The sequence below is a fragment of the Salvelinus fontinalis genome, chromosome 12, assembly GCF_029448725.1.
Source record: "Salvelinus fontinalis isolate EN_2023a chromosome 12, ASM2944872v1, whole genome shotgun sequence".
NCBI lineage: Eukaryota > Metazoa > Chordata > Actinopteri > Salmoniformes > Salmonidae > Salvelinus > Salvelinus fontinalis.
In genome coordinates, this window is record NC_074676.1 from 31,962,727 (window position 1) to 31,980,532 (window position 17,806).

Genomic DNA, 17,806 nt, shown 5'->3' on the forward strand with positions numbered 1-17,806 from the left:
ATAATATGTTCACTTGATTACAGTGGTACATAGTTAATACTGTATGTGTTGTGATATATAATATGTTCACTTGATTACAATGGTACATAGTTAATACTGTATGTGTTGTGATATATATTTTCACTTGATTACAGTGGTACATAATTAATACTGTATGTGTTGTGATATATAATATGTTCACTTGATTACAGTGGTACATAGTTAATACTGTATGTGTTGTGATATATAATATGTTCACTTGATAACAGTGGTACATAGTTAATACTGTATGTGTTGTGATATATATTTTCACTTGATTACAGTGGTACATAGTTAATACTGTATGTGTTGTGATATATATTTTCACTTGATTACAGTGGTACATAATTAATACTGTATGTGTTGTGATATATAATATGTTCACTTGATAACAGTGGTACATAGTTAATACTGTATGTGTTGTGATATATATTTTCACTTGATTACAGTGGTACATAATTAATACTGTATGTGTTGTGATATATAATATGTTCACTTGATAACAGTGGTACATAATTAATACTGTATGTGTTGTGATATATAATATGTTCATACTGTATATGTATGATAAGGAGTAACAACCAAGGAGTTACTGTAAATGAGAAAACAAGCCATGCTGTTATAATGTTGTTGTTGACCTAGTTCTTGGTGTTACTGGCTCTGAGTCAAAGACAACAGATAAGGAGAGAATGAATCATGCCGAACATTGAATTGATTGTTATCTCATATGTTCACACTTTATGTTCATATGTTCCCTGTGTAGGTGCCTGACAGCGCTTCCAGTTCACATTCTCAAACACTACCGCGCCAGACTCTTCTTCAGCACTACTGCCCCCACCCCCACCGCCACCGTCCCCTCCTTTCTCCCCACTGCAAGTAAGACGCCTGTCCTAACCCTAATCAGAGTTCATGGGACGTATGTGTCCCCCTCTCTGATTGGGGTAAAGTAGGGACACTTCATCTTTGGGGTTTGATGGGTGTTGGGATTTCTATTTTAGTGTTGTGTGTGAATTTGGGCTGGCATGTTTGTGTTGGTAGGACTGGCGACAAATACTCCTTGTATATAGCTTAATTCTTGAATATTTTTATTCCTTGTGATATTTTATTTTTCGTTGGGAAAGGGCTCGTAAGTAAGCATTTCACAGTAAACTCTACACCTGTGGTATTCGGCAAATGTGACAAATAAAATTTGATACGATTCGATTTGGTGACCTCATCCTAGAGTGTATTTATAGTTCCGTCCCCCAGGCAGGGAAGTGGGAGACCTGGACGTGTGTCTGGAGCAGCCAGCTATTCCCCCTTGGCAGATATTAAGAGACCCTTGGGATGCAGTGAAATAAAAATGGCTCTTACTCTGCTGTAATGTGGTACCACCGGCCCCAGTGGCTGTACAGACTCTGCTGTAATGTGGTACCACCGGCCCCAGTGGCTGTACAGACTCTGCTGTAATGTGGTACCACCGGCCCCAGTGGCTGTACAGACTCTGCTGTAATGTGGTACCACCGGCCCCAGTGGCTGTACAGACTCTGCTGTAATGTGGTACCACCGGCCCCAGTGGCTGTACAGACTCTGCTGTAATGTGGTACCACCGGCCCCAGTGGCTGTACAGACTCTGCTGTAATGTGGTACCACCGGCCCCAGTGGCTGTACAGACTCTGCTGTAATGTGGTACCACCGGCCCCAGTGGCTGTACAGACTCTGCTGTAATGTGGTACCACCGGCCCCAGTGGCTGTACAGACTCTGCTGTAATGTGGTACCACCGGCCCCAGTGGCTGTACAGACTCTGCTGTAATGTGGTACCACCGGCCCCAGTGGCTGTACAGACTCTGCTGTAATGTGGTACCACCGGCCCCAGTGGCTGTACAGACTCTGCTGTAATGTGGTACCACCGGCCCCAGTGGCTGTACAGACTCTGCTGTAATGTGGTACCACCGGCCCCAGTGGCTGTACAGACTCTGCTGTAATGTGGTACCACCGGCCCCAGTGGCTGTACAGACTCTGCTGTAATGTGGTACCACCGGCCCCAGTGGCTGTACAGACTCTGCTGTAATGTGGTACCACCGGCCCCAGTGGCTGTACAGACTCTGCTGTAATGTGGTACCACCGGCCCCAGTGGCTGTACAGACTCTGCTGTAATGTGGTACCACCGGCCCCAGTGGCTGTACAGACTCTGCTGTAATGTGGTACCACCGGCCCCAGTGGCTGTACAGACTCTGCTGTAATGTGGTACCACCGGCCCCAGTGGCTGTACAGACTCTGCTGTAATGTGGTACCACCGGCCCCAGTGGCTGTACAGACTCTGCTGTAATGTGGTACCACCGGCCCCAGTGGCTGTACAGACTCTGCTGTAATGTGGTACCACCGGCCCCAGTGGCTGTACAGACTCTGCTGTAATGTGGTACCACCGGCCCCAGTGGCTGTACAGACTGCTGTAATGTGGTACCACCGGCCCCAGTGGCTGTACAGACTCTGCTGTAATGTGGTACCACCGGCCCCAGTGGCTGTACAGACTCTGCTGTAATGTGGTACCACCGGCCCCAGTGGCTGTACAGACTCTGCTGTAATGTGGTACCACCGGCCCCAGTGGCTGTACAGACTCTGCTGTAATGTGGTACCACCGGCCCCAGTGGCTGTACAGACACTGCTGTAATGTGGTACCACCGGCCCCAGTGGCTGTACAGACTCTGCTGTAATGTGGTACCACCGGCCCCAGTGGCTGTACAGACTCTGCTGTAATGTGGTACCACCGGCCCCAGTGGCTGTACAGACTCTGCTGTAATGTGGTACCACCGGCCCCAGTGGCTGTACAGACACTGCTGTAATGTGGTACCACCGGCCCCAGTGGCTGTACAGACTCTGCTGTAATGTGGTACCACCGGCCCCAGTGGCTGTACAGACTCTGCTGTAATGTGGTACCACCGGCCCCAGTGGCTGTACAGACTCTGCTGTAATGTGGTACCACCGGCCCCAGTGGCTGTACAGACTCTGCTGTAATGTGGTACCACCGGCCCCAGTGGCTGTACAGACTCTGCTGTAATGTGGTACCACCGGCCCCAGTGGCTGTACAGACTCTGCTGTAATGTGGTACCACCGGCCCCAGTGGCTGTACAGACTCTGCTGTAATGTGGTACCACCGGCCCCAGTGGCTGTACAGACTCTGCTGTAATGTGGTACCACCGGCCCCAGTGGCTGTACAGACTCTGCTGTAATGTGGTACCACCGGCCCCAGTGGCTGTACAGACTCTGCTGTAATGTGGTACCACCGGCCCCAGTGGCTGTACAGACTCTGCTGTAATGTGGTACCACCGGCCCCAGTGGCTGTACAGACTCTGCTGTAATGTGGTACCACCGGCCCCAGTGGCTGTACAGACTCTGCTGTAATGTGGTACCACCGGCCCCAGTGGCTGTACAGACTCTGCTGTAATGTGGTACCACCGGCCCCAGTGGCTGTACAGACTCTGCTGTAATGTGGTACCACCGGCCCCAGTGGCTGTACAGACTCTGCTGTAATGTGGTACCACCGGCCCCAGTGGCTGTACAGACTCTGCTGTAATGTGGTACCACCGGCCCCAGTGGCTGTACAGACTCTGCTGTAATGTGGTACCACCGGCCCCAGTGGCTGTACAGACTCTGCTGTAATGTGGTACCACCGGCCCCAGTGGCTGTACAGACTCTGCTGTAATGTGGTACCACCGGCCCCAGTGGCTGTACAGACTCTGCTGTAATGTGGTACCACCGGCCCCAGTGGCTGTACAGACACTGCTGCAATGTCACACTGCTCTCAAATTAACCTGGACAAACTGGCGACACTCAACTGATATTCAGCTTGTTGCAACTTGCAAAGAGGTCAAGAAGTCAAGAGACAAGAGATTATTACGTTAATTTTGTAAACATGATCTAGCTATTTATAGTATCCTAATATAGAAGTTGTTCAATATGTGAATGACTGTGCATCTATGTTTCTTTTTTGTGCTCCAGATCTTGGCTGCCTGCTTCAATACAGAGGAGCCAACAGGTGGTCTCTCCTCGCTAATACACAACATACTCTTTCACTATGTCTCATATAGACTGTTGCTGCCTATCCAAATCTGGAAATGATGATGATCTAAATATCGGAATTACAATCTTTCCATCCTTTGCAATATTTGTCTCTTCACTGTCCATTTTCTGAAATTAACTTTTCCTTATTTTCCCTCCATGTTTCCACTCATCTTTCATCCCTCCACCCGTTCTCCCTAATTTGTCTCAGGGCTGTGTGTGGTGTGGCCAGTATCCAGCCAGTCATGAGCATTCACAACTCCATTCAGCCTTGCTCTCCAAACCAGCTGCTCCCCCAGGGCACAGTGCCCACCCTTCCCCCCGGCAGGGTGGGGGTATCAGGGGGGGGCAACGCGCCCTCTCCCGGGCACCTCCAGAATCCTGGCCCTCCACAGATGAGTAGCCCAGAACAGAATGGCATACTGGACTGGCTGAGGAAACTCCGCCTGCACAAGTACTACCCAGTCTTCAAACAGCTGACCATGGAGGAGGTGGGTGGGCTCTGGGGAAGGGGGGAGTCTCTTATTGGTGGGTTTAGGTTACAGTGGATGAGTGACATTTAAGACACCTATGGAGCTGTAGACATTAGGGCATAAGGAAAAGTGTGTTTGTTTTGGCTTCTCAAAGAGGCAATTAATTTTGCAGCAATCACAATACAGATTAAATCACATATTAACAAACAACAACATCAAAGCATGAAAGGATATTTAGAAGCAAGTAGGTGGGACAAGTGCAATATCAATCATACAATTTCATAGTAAGGCTACATGTCAAAGGCTACGTCTAATATTAGAAAGCCCCAACAGTAAGACATTAGAGTAGATCAAACAACAGCTGCTATTTTTCCCTATCAGACTCATTCTCCCTCTCTTCAACCTGCTCTCCTTTCCCACAGTTCCTTGGACTCACAGAGGAGGATCTGAACAGATATGACCTCACCCAGGGAGCCAAGAAAAAGCTGAAGACGCAGCTGGAACTGCAGAAGTGAGTCTGAACCTTGAACCCTGAACCCTGAACCCCCACCCCCTCATCAAGCCCTCTGTCCCCCAGCTCAATAAAAACAGTGACAATCCCAACATACTCCTGTATAGAAACAGGTAGTTCAGAGGGTAATGACATAGATAGATACACAAAAAGGTGCTATCTAGAACCTAAAAGGGTTATTTGGCTGTCCCAATAGGAGAACTCTTTGAAGGACTCTTTTTGGTTCTAGGTAGAACCCTTTTGGTTCGAGGTAGATCTCTTTACACAGAGGGTTCTACATGGAACCCAAAATAGTTCTACCTGGAACCAAAAATGGTTCAACCTGGAACCTTATTTTCTAAGAGTGTACATAGATAGATAGATCAAATCAGGTCATTGTTATAGAACGGTGCAAAAATTCACAGAATTAGGCCAATATTACCTACTATTTCTATTTACAACTAATGTTTCATGTTTTTTTTATTTAAATAGTCATACTTTATCATTTGTGTAGCATGTGTAAAAGGTTAATCTGTTGATGGTATATTTTTTTTAGACATTAACAAAGGAGATTGATCAATGATGTTTTTGTGTGAGGGAATATAGAGTAATAATGGATATTTGGTTATCAATGGTTAACTAGCATGCCAGTGGGGCAGATTGGTTAGCCCAGATAAGTTTACCTAAAGGGGAGATAGAAAGAATCACTCCCCTGGAAAAAACAATCACATTTTGTAGCGTAGGAGTGTTACTGAGAGAAAAGATTATCACTAAGCCTGTTTCCACTGCTAATATCAACACGTTTCCACTAGCCAGGTTTAGCCAGGTACCACCATGTGCGTTGATTACACGAAGAGGAAAGTTCCTCAGGTGCTTTTCCATAGGTGTGTCTGACAGTGAGCTAAATGGGAGCTTATTCAGGATCACTCTTTCCACTGTCAAGTCTGATTTTCCTTCACCTGGTAATGTAGCTAAATTAACACTATTTCCCCTCTGTAGGCCTATATGGTTGCCCAAAAAACACTCATATGTCATGTCTTCCTTCGTGTGTACCATATTTAGAAGACATATGGACTGCTAACAAAAGTGCTTTTCTACATCAATTCTCTATGGTAGAGTGGCCAGGGACAGCAGAAATTAATCTCAGATAACTATTTATCACACGAGTATCTCCATCTCTCTCCCTGATCATACCATGTATATAACCAAATATGAAATATGTCCCAAGGTTGATATGGTATACAGTGCATTTGGAAAGTATTCAGACCCCTTGACTTTTTCCACATTTTGTTACGTTACAGCCTTATTCTAAAATAGATTAAATCGTTTTTCCCCCTCATCAATCTACATACAATGCCCAATAATGACAAAGCAAAAACAGGTTGCTGGAATTTTTAGAAAATGTATTACAAATAAAAAAACATATCACATTTACAAGTATTCAGACCCTTTACTCAGTACTTTGTTGAAGCACATATGACAAAGATTACAGCCTCGAGTCTTCTTGGGTATGACGCTCCAAGCTTGGCACACCTGTATTTAGGGAGTTTTTCCCATTTTTCTCTGCAGATCCTCTCAAGCTTTGTCAGGTTGGTTGGGGAGCGACGCTGCACAGCTATTTTCAGATCTCTCCACAGATGTTTGATCGGGTTCAAGTCCGGGCTCTGGCTGGGCCACTCAAGAACATTCAGAGACTTGTCCCAAAACCACTCCTGCGTTGTCTTGACTGTGTGCTTAGGGTCGTGGTTCTGTTGGAAGGTGACCCTTCTCGCCAGTCTGAGGTCCTGAGTGTTCTGGAACAGGTTTTCTGTACTTTCCTCAGTTCATCTTTCCCTTGATCCTGACTAGTCTCATAGTTCCTGCCGCTGAACAACATCCCCACAGTATTTTTTCCGTATGATAGGTTGGATAAGGGAATAAAGACAGACACCAATGTCAAGTTCAACAGCCTTGTTAAGCATTGTACAAATCCCTACGCGTGGAGTCTGGGGAACAGTCCAGCTAGTCGATTACCTATCAACTAGACTCCGTAACAAGTATGATGCTGCCACAACCATGCTTCACCATAAGGATGGTGTCAGGTTTCTGCCAGACGTGACACCTGGCATTCAGGACAAAGAGTTAAATCTTGGTTCTATCAGACCAGAGAACCTTTTGGCAAACTCCAAGCGGGCTGTCATGTGCCTTTTACTGAGGAGTGGCTTCCGTCTGGCCACTCTACCATAAAGGCCTGATTGGTGGAGTGCTGCGGAGATGGTTGTCCTTCTGGAAGGTTCTCCCATCTCCACAGAGGAACTCTGGAACTCTGTCAGAGTGACCATCAGGTTCTTGGTCAACTCCCTGACCAAGGCTCTTCTCCCCTGATTGCTCAGTTTGGTCGGGTGGCCAGCTCTAGGACGAGTCTTTGTGGTTCCAAACTTCTTCCATTTAAGAATGATGGAGGCCACTGTGTTCTTGGGGACCTTCAATGCCACAGAACTTTTTTGGTACCTTTCCCCAGATCTGTGCCTCGACACAATCCTGTCTAAGTACAATTCCTTCCACCTCATGGCTTGGTTTTTGCTCTGACATACACTGTTAATTGTGTAACCCTATATAGACAGGTGTGTGCCTTTCCAAGTCATGTCCAGTCAATTGAATTTACGACAGGTGGATTCCAATCAAGTTGTAGAAAAATCTCAAGGATGATCAATGGAAACAGGATGCACTTGAACTCAATTTCGAGTCCCATATCAAAAGGTCTGAATACTTATGTAAATTAGGTATTTCTGTTGTTTTTTTATATCAATGTGCAAAAATTTCTACAAACCTGTTTTCACTTTGTCATTATGGGGTATTGTGTGTAGATTGATGAGGAACATTTATTATTTAATCAATTTTAGAATAAGGCTGTAAGTACCAAAATGTGGCAAAAGGGAAGGGGTCTGAATACTTTCCGAATGCACTGTATGTACTTTATAGTTCAATTAGTGTAACGTGAAGACTGGGGTAGACACATATTACTGCATGTCAGACCCTGGTGTGCTTGTGAAATGTTGACTAGACTAGAGAACCCTCTAGGGCATGGGTGTCAAACTCTGGCCCGCCCGGGGTAATTATATTTGGCCCGTGAGACAATACCAAATTACTACTAGAGCTGGCCCGCCGGTATTATACAGTGCATTCACCGCTAATACTATGAATCCCATAATGCTCTGCTGTTGTTTTTGCGCGCCAATCAGGACAGGACCCAGAAACGCCCTCTCCTCTGTGACAGTAGTCATAGCAACATAGACGCTACAACTGTCAGCGCGCTATCCCTTCCCAAAAATGGCGAAAAGAAAGGCAGAAAACAAGAGCTTTCTGGACAAGTGGGAGGCAGAATATCTGTTTACATATGTAAAAGACAAACCTGTTTGTCTTGTTTGTGGAGTCAACGTGGCTGTAAGTAAGGAGTACAACATTAGACGACACTATGAAACGAAACACAATGACAAATACAAGGACCTGGACATGACTCAAAGGAGCCAGAAAGTAGAGGAGATGAAAAGAAGTTTGGTTTCACAACAGAATATGTTCAAAAAAGCCACATCACAAAGTGAGGCTGGTGTAAAGGCTAGTTCTATAGTGGCAGCAGAGATTGCAAAATCAGCCCGGCCCTTTAATGAGGGAGAGTTTGTGAAAAAGTGCATGATGAAAGTTTGTGACCTCGTATGCCCAGAGAAAAAGCAAGCATTTTCAAACGTGAGCCTGAGCAGGAACACAGTAGCTGATCGCACATGTGATCTTGCCACCAATCTGTATGACCAGCTGATGGAAAAGGGAAAAGATTTCGTTGCGTTCTCCCTCGCTGTGGATGAGAGCTGCGACGCATCTGATACTGCTCAGCTGTCAGTCTTCATCCGTGGAGTGGACTCAAATCTGTGTGTTACGGAGGAGCTATTGGGATTCAAATCAATGCATGGCACAACCACAGGAAAGGAAATCTTTGAGGAGGTTTCCAAATGTGTAACTGAAATAAAGCTGCCGTGGGATAAACTCGTTGGATTAACGACAGATGGTGCGCCAGCGATGTGCGGTAAAAAGAGTGGACTGGTGGGCATGGTTCGGGAGAAGATGCGGGAAGAGAACTGTGCAGGTGAGCTAACTGTTTACCACTGCATCATACACCAGGAATCACTGTGTGCCAAAGCCCTAAAGATGGAACATGTTATGACCACAGTAACACAGGTAGTTAACGTTATAAGAGCCAAAGGCCTGAATCACCGGCAGTTAAAAAAAATTCTTGAGGAGTGTGGTTCGGAATACGCAGACGTGCCGTATCACACAGAGGTGAGATGGCTAAGCAGAGGAAAAGTACTGAACAGATGTTTCGAGCTGCGTGAGGAAATATGTAAATTCCTGGAAACCAAAGGGAAGGATACAGCAGAGCTCCGGGAGCAAAAGTTTCTGTGTGAGCTGGCCTTTCTCTGTGACATCTCGAGCCATCTCGATGCGCTGAACCTGCAGCTTCGGGGGCGGGGGCGCATCATCACAGACATGTACGCTGCAGTGAGGGCCTTTAAAACTAAACTGTGCCTGTGGGAGAATCAGATGCTGCAAGGAAACCCTTGCCATTTTCCCTGCTGCCAAACCATAAAAGCGCAGATCTCTACCGCCGTGTTCCCATGCGCACAGTTTGCTGAAAAACTCAGTGTTCTCGCCGCTGAGTTTAGCCGGCGATTTGCCGACTTCGATGTCCAGAAATGTAGGTTTGAGCTGCTTAGTAATCCCTTCGCAGTTGATGTGGAAAATGCACCAACCAACATCCAAATGGAGCTGATTGAACTCCAGTGCAACGACACGCTGAAGTCAAAGTATGATGCTGTGGGCGCCGCACAGTTTCCACGGTTCATCCCTGACACAATGCCTCAGCTCCGCACCCAAGCTGCTCAGATGCTCTCCATGTTCGGCAGCACTTATCTATGCGAGCAACTTTTCTCCTCGATGAAGATGACCAAAACAACTCACAGGAGACGTCTGACTGATGAACACCTTCGCTCGATACTGAGGATTTCTTCAGCTCAGAGCCTGAGCCCAGACATTGATGAACTAGCATCCAAGAAGAGATGCCAGGTATCTGGCTTGGGCACATCAGATTAGATCAGTGTGCAATAATTAACGTTTTCTTTGTGCACTTTTTCTTGCTACAAGGCATGGGCTTGAATGGTTGATTGATTTATTATCATTTTTTTTGTAAAATTATTAGCCAGTGGAAAAAGTTTATTTTGGTATTTAAATCAGAAGGCTGCAAATAGAAAAGAGGCATACGATTTTTATTTAAATTTTATTTATTTAATAAATGAATGCGGTTGATGTGTTTTTTCATTTGAAATTCGATTTTGCATGTCTCCACTACTAAATTATATATTGTATGGTAATAAGCGATGCTTGTTCCATATTCAATGTTAAAGCAAAACTTGTTTGGGTCCATATTAAAAGGTTCATTTGTTCAATGTTGGCCCAAGACTTTGTTCAGGTTTTACATTTTGGCCCACTGGGTATTTGAGTTTGACACCCCTGCTCTAGGGTTTCAGTAGTGCTAGTAAAAGACCATCTCAAAGATCTCTCCAGCTTATTTCTTCACCTTCTATAGTAGCTGTCTGGCGCCTGCTTGTGTACTTATAATTATTTTGATTGGCTGTGATGATATTCCCCTCAGTTATGCTGTTTTGTGTCTGTGTGATGACTGACTGTGTTTGTGTTGTCAGTAGGGAGAAGATGGAGAAGAGGTATTTGATGTCCCAGTTCCCTGTGTCCTGTAGTGGCATCGCCAGGGTTACTCCATCCAGCCACATTGGTCCAGTGGAACAAGTCCACTCCAGCAACAACACAGGTAACTCTTAACATGCTGACTACACCAGCATCGTGCGCATGTTGATTTTGTCTGTCCCCACCAGACGTGATCATGACACGCAGGTTAGGTTAAAATGACAAAATCAGCTTTGAATCAATGATATTAATTTCGGGGAAGGTCAATGCGCATATGAAACATTCATGGATATTTGTACTGGGAGATGAACATTGGGTTATTTTACTTGACACATGCATGTGGTCCTCTTTTTAGCTGGTTCATTGTAGAATTTTGACCCGGAGTCATACAAAATTGTGTGTTTCTTTACTCCGATGATAAATCCACAGATAAAAAGGGAAACCTAGTTATTTTTTAGTTAGTTATCTTGAATGAATCTCTCCTCGTTGGTCTTTCAAGCGTCCATGTGGGATTGTATCTTCCTGATATCCAATAAGAAGGGGACTTGCAGCGCGTGTCGCCTCTCCAATAGAGCCAAGTTATATTTTAGCGCTTGACTACGCAGACGGTAGACGGTGTGAGCGGTGTGGGTGAAATGATTGAATAGCATTAATGTGTAAATGTATTTTGCAACGCTCGCACATGCAACGTGGCTGATATGGTTTGTATGTAACTCCTCTGCCATTGTACACTTTCAATACAAGTAAACTAGACACTTGATACAGGTCATTCAAAGGCATCTGTTCTTTACTGTGCTCCATGAACATGTAAACTGTACACAAAGACTTAAATAAAGGTTCATTACAAATGTAATCCTCCAAAGTACACCGTCTCAACTTTATCTATAGAACGTGATACTGCAGGTAACCTGTACGCCAGGGTTCCCCAACTGATTTTATTTGCTGCCCCACAAAAAAAAAGAAGAGAAATGTATTTTTTTATTTCTTATTGTTGTACAGCTCCAAGTGATTTTAATTTGGGAAATCTATTCCAAAGTATTCCCACGCATAATAGAGAGATATACAGTGCATTCGGAAAGTATTCAGACCCCTTGACTTTTTCCATATTTTGTTACCTTACAGCCTTATTCTAAAATGGATTCAATGGTTTTTTTCCCTCATCAATCCACACACAATATCCCATAATGACAAAGCAAAAACAGCTTTTTAAAAACTGAAATATCACATTTAAATAATTATTCAGACCCTTTACTCAGTGCTTTGTTGAAGCACCTTTGGCAACAATTACAGCCTTGAGTCTTCTTGTGTCACGGCCGTCGTCTAGGTGGAAATGACCGGACCAAGGTGCAGCGTGGTGAGCGTACATTTTCTTTTATTTAGAATATCGCCAACAAAACAAGAAACAAAGAAACGACCGTGAAGCTTACTAGGGCTATAGTGCCACTAACAAAGTCAGCTACCGACAAACACCAAAGTAAAAAAGGCTGCCTAAGTATGATTCCCAATCAGAGACAACGATAGACAGCTGTCCCTGATTGAGAACCATACCCGGCCAAAACATAGAAATACAAAACATAGAAATAAAGAAACTGGAATTCCCACCCTAGTCACACCCTGGCCTAACCAAAATAGAGAATAAAAGCCTCTCTATGACCAGGGCGTGACAGTACCCCCCCCCCCCCCCCCCCAAAGGTGCGGACTCCGGCCACAAAACCTGACTATAGGGGAGGGTCCGGGTGGGCATCTATTCACTGCGGCGGCTCCGGTGCGGGACATAGACCCTGCTCCACCTCTGGCTCCCCCCACTTTGGTGGTGCCTCTGGTGCGGGGACCCTCGTCGCCGACCCCGGACTGGGGACCCTCGCCGCAGGCCCCGGACTGGGGACCCTCGCCACAGGCCCAGGACTAGGGACCCTCGCCGCAGGCCCCGGACTGGGGACCCTCGCTGCAGGCCCCGGACTGGGGACCCACGTTGCAAACCCCGGACTGGGTACCGTCGCTGGAGGCTAAGGACTGGGGACCGTCGCTGGAGGCTCCGGACTGGGGACCGTAACTGGAGGCTGTCGTTGGAGGCTCCCGGACTGGAGACCGTCGCTGGAGGCTCCGGACTGGGGACCGTCGCTGGAGGCACCGGACTGGGGACCGTCGTTGGAGGCTCCCGGACTGGAGACCGTCGTTGGAGGCTCCCGGACTGGAGACCGTCGCTGGAGGCTCCGGACTGGGGACCGTCGCTGGAGGCACCGGACTGGGGACCGTCGCTGGAGGCTCCGGACTGGGGACCGTCGCTGGAGGCTCCGGACTGGGGACCGTCGCTGGAGGCTCCGGACTGGGGACCGTCGCTGGAGGCTCCGGACTGGAGACCGTTGTTGGAGGCTCCGGACTGGCCCGTGGAGCAGGCACAAGATGAACCGGGCTGTGGGGGAGCACTGGAGATCTGGTGCTTCTCCTTGGCACCACACTTCCAGGCTGAATGCCCACTTTGTCCCGGCATCTCCAGAGCGCAGGCACAGGTCGAACCGGGCTGTGGGGGAGCACTGGAGATCTGGTGCTTAGACCTTGCACCGCTCCTCTTGGCTGAATGCCTACTTTAGCCCGGCACGTACGGAGCGCAGGCATAGGACGAACCGGGCTGTCACATCGCACCGGAGACACAGTGCGCAGAGCCGGCGCAAGACTTACCGGGCTGTGGAGGCGCCCTGGAGGTCTGGAGCGTAGAGCTGGCACAAGACGTGCATGGCCGGGGAGGCGCACAGGAGGCCTGGTGCGTGGGGCTGGCACAGTCTTCACCAGACGGCGAGCACGCACCTCAGGACGAGTATGGAGAGCTGACTCAGGTGATTTTAACCTGAGGACACGCTCCGTAGAGCGAATGTCGTGCCTCATGCACCAACACAGCAGCTCTCTCCTAACTCTCTACTCCAATCTCCCCATCAACTCCTTAACTGTCTCTGCTTCACTCCCCTCCAAGTTCACCTTCTTCTCCCCGACTGGCTCTGGTTCCAACCTCGGCTCCGCCGACCGTCCCGTCTGCCCCTCCAAAAATGTTTTGGGGGGGCTGCCTCTCCTGGCCACGCTGCTTGGTCCTTTGGGGGTGTGTAGTTCTGTCACGGCCGTCGTCTAGGTGGAAATGACCGGACCAAAGTGCAGCGTGGTGAGCGTACATTTTATTTTATTTAGAATGTCGCCAACAAAACAAGAAACAAATAAACAACCGTGAAGCTTACTAGGGCTATAGTGCCACTAACAAAGTCAGCTACCCACAAACACCAAAGGGAAAAGGCTGCCTAAGTATGATTCCCAATCAGAGACAACGATAGACAGCTGTCCCTGATTGAGAACCATACCCGACCAAAACATAGAAATACAAAACATAGAAATAAAGAAACTAGAATGCCCACCCTAGTCACACCATGTCTATCGTTGTCTCTGATTGGGAATCATACTTAGGCAGCCTTTTCCCTTTGGTGACCAAAGGGAAAAGGCTGCCTAAGTATGATTCCCAATCAGAGACAACGATAGACAGCTGTCCCTGATTGAGAACCATACCCGACCAAAACATAGAAATACAAAACATAGAAATAAAGAAACTAGAATGCCCACCCTAGTCACACCATGTCTATCGTTGTCTCTGATTGGGAATCATACTTAGGCAGCCTTTTCCCTTTGGTGACCAAAGGGAAAAGGCTGCCTAAGTATGATTCCCAATCAGAGACAACGATAGACAGCTGTCCCTGATTGAGAACCATACCCGACCAAAACATAGAAATACAAAACATAGAAATAAAGAAACTAGAATGCCCACCCTAGTCACACCATGGCCTAACCAAAATAGAGAATAAAAGCCTCTCTATGGCCAGGGCGTGACATCTTGGGTATGACGCTACAAGCTTGGCATACCTGTATTTGGGGAGTTTATCCCATGCTTCTCTGCAGATCCCCTCAAGCTCTGTCAGGTTGGATGGGGAGCGTCGCTTCACAGCTATTTTCAGGTCTCTCCAGAGATGTTTGATCGGGTTCAGGTCCAGGCTTAGGCTGGACCACTCAAGGACATTCACAGTCCCTGCCACTGAAAAACATCCCCACAGCATGATGCTGCCACCACCATGCTTCACCGTAGGGATGGTGCCAGGTTTCCTCAAGACATGACGCTTGGCATTCAGGCCATATAGTTAAATTGTGGTTTCATCAGACCAAATCATATTTTTTCTCATGGTCTGAGAGTCCTTTAGGTGCCTTTTGGCAAACTCCAAGCGGGCTGTCAGGTGCCTTTTACTGAGGAGTGGCTTCTGTCCGTCCACTCTACCATAAAGGCCTGATTGGTGGAGTGCTGCGGAGATGGTTGTCCTTCTGGAAAGTTCTCCCATCTCCACAGAGGAACTCTGGAGCTCTGTCAGAGCGACCATCGGGTTCTTGGTCACCTCCCTGACCAAGGCTCTTCTCCCCCGATTACTCACTCTGGGTGGGCAGCCAACTCTGGGAAGAGTCTTGGTGGTTCCAAACTTGTTCCATTTAAGAATGACGGAGAACCCTGTGTTCTTGGGGACCTTCAATGCTGCAGAAATGTTTTGTTACCCTTCCCCAGATCGGAGCTCGGAGCTCTACGGACAATTCCTTCTACCTAAATTGTAAAAATGCCTACAAACCTGTTTTCTCTTCGTCATTATGGGGTATTGTGTGTAGATTGATGAGGGAAAAATGTAATTTGATCTATTTTAGAATAAGGCTGTAACGTAACAAAATGCGGAAAAAGTCAAGGGGTCTGAATACTTTCTTAATGCACTGTATGTGATCGTATAGAAATATAAACATGGTTTGAAATTATTATGGTTTAGTCAAATATTATATCTGCTCGTGGTCAATTTGCAGTCTACAAATTATTTGTAATTATGTTCCGGTCCCCTGACCATCCGGTCAAGAAGAAATCAGCCCACGTGAATCTAGTTGATGATCCCTGCTGTACACTTCAGCTTCATTTAGCCTACATGTGTTCTGTGTTCAGAGCTACATGTGGAGGTAGAGACGGGCATGCACCCTCTCCCCCGGGACAGCAGCTCCTCCTCAGGTTATTCCAGCTCTTCCTCCAGCCCCATTACCCCTCTGTGTCTGTCCCGGGAAGGGGCCTTTGACAGGGCCAAGGAGCCACACAGACGTGAGTCCCCCTCCCTCTTTCAGCAGTCATGCTAATTTAAAAGCAGGGTATATCAGTAATAACAGTTTATCTCTGATAACAGTTTGTTCTGTCTCCCATCCAGGTATGGGGTCAGGACTAGACCTCGGAGAGAAGGACAGGACATGTGTTCTCCTGAACCCCACCGTTACAACAGGTCCTAGTCGGCCCACTGCTCAGGTTCTTCCCGTGCAGAATGATCCTACTCCCTGCCCCTCCCACATTGGCCTTCCTCCACCCTCCTTGCCCCTACTGTCACCAAGACGCATCCTGGGTTCCCCCCGTAAGTCCCGGCCCCCTCCCCTTTGCCCTAATGAGCGGGCCAAACCCCTGGGTTCAGGCGTAGCTGTTGGGGTGCGTCTGGAGAGCCTGTTCCCTGGCCTGAGTGTGGACAGTGTGGGGTTCCCTCCCCTCCACCAGGATTCTGCTGGGCCCCGGGGGCCCTCTGGGGTCACCATGCTGCGCTCACTTCCAGGCCTGATGGTGGAGACCAGCACCGCCCTCACCACCACCTCCAACACCCTGCACCACATCTCACACCCCCCTCTACACCTACAGGTGTCCCCCTCCTTACCCCGTGCTGGACACTACCCTTACCCGTCTTCCTCCGCCTCCTCTTCCTCATTATCTCCCTCCTTTAAGTCAGCCTTCCCATCTGTGAGTGGCATTCCCATGGGAACCGTGAGCAGCGTTCCCATAGCAGCGGTGCCAGGCAACACCTATTGTGTCAACAGTAGCGCTGCTGTCCTGCCATGCTCCAGTCCCACTTCCATGGAGAACAGTGGCTACACCGTCGCCTCTGGCTCCACCCCAAGCCCCCCTGTGTGCGTGTGCAGCTCCTGTGGTTGCAGTGGGAACTGTGGTTCCTACGGGGCCCTCCCGGCCAGCTACGCAGGGTACTTCCAGCACCCCTTCTCAGGGACGTCAGTGTTCACCCTGGGTCCCCTGCTTCACCTCAATCCCCTGCTGGCTGGGAGCAGTACTGCCTTCCCCTACCCCCTGGTGGCACAACCCCTCTACAACAGCAGCATGTCTCACAGCCATGACACACAGGGGCAGCAGGGGCTGGTCCTGCCCCCCATGCAGGGCTTTCTGGGGGCCGGGGCCAACATGTATCAGCATCATGGAGTGGTGGGGAACGGAGGGCACAAGAAGCCAGGGAGCCTGTCCTGCTACAACTGTGGGGTCATCGGCCATCGGGCACAGGAATGCAAGCAGCCACCCATGGACGCTGCTCAGCAAGGTATAAAGTAGAAACCGTACAGCTACTGCAAGAAATATTGTAATTCTATGATTAAAAATACGTACAGTACCAGTCAAAAGTTTGGACACACCTACTCATTCAAGGCTTTTTTAAATGTTTTACTATTTTCTACATTGTAGAATAATAGTGAAGACATCAAAACTATGAAATAACACATATGGAATCGTGTAGTAACCAAAAAAGTGTTAAACAAATAAAAATATATTTTATATTTGAGATTCTTCAAAGTAGCAACCCTTTGCCTTGATGGCAGCTTTGCACACTCTTGGCATTCTCTCAACCAGCTTCATGTGGAATGCTTTTCCAAAAGTCTTGAAGGAGTTCCACATATGCTTGGCACTTGTTGGCTGCTTTTCCTTCACTCTGCAGTCCAACTCATCCCAAACCATCTCAATTGGGTTTAGGTCGGGTGATTGTGGAGGCCAGGTCATCTGGTGCAGCACTCCATCACTCTTCTTCTTCGCCAAATAGCCCTTACACAGCCTTGAGGTGTGTTTTGGGTCATTGTCCTGTTGAAAAACAAATGATAGTCCCAGTAAGCGCCAACCAGATGGGATGGCGTATCGCTGCAGAATGCTGTGGTAGCCATGCTGGCTAAGTGTGCCTTGAATTCTAAATAAATCAC

General features: G+C 47.7%; 1 protein-coding gene across 2 annotated transcripts in view; it reads left to right on the forward strand.

Moving 5' to 3' along the window:
* Positions 1-17,806, forward strand: part of LOC129867198 (zinc finger CCHC domain-containing protein 14-like) — a 48,913-nt gene that overhangs the window by 27,690 nt on the left and 3,417 nt on the right. The window contains exons 6-12 of one of the 2 annotated variants that reach the window (XM_055940433.1): positions 782-894; positions 3,998-4,034; positions 4,269-4,548; positions 4,953-5,041; positions 10,750-10,874; positions 15,750-15,899; positions 16,003-17,160. In XM_055940433.1, the coding sequence (XP_055796408.1) occupies positions 782-894; positions 3,998-4,034; positions 4,269-4,548; positions 4,953-5,041; positions 10,750-10,874; positions 15,750-15,899; positions 16,003-17,160 (1,952 nt within the window). The remainder of the gene's footprint in view (positions 1-781; positions 895-3,997; positions 4,035-4,268; positions 4,549-4,952; positions 5,042-10,749; positions 10,875-15,749; positions 15,900-16,002; positions 17,161-17,806) is intronic. The other variant, XM_055940434.1, reaches the window with a different exon arrangement.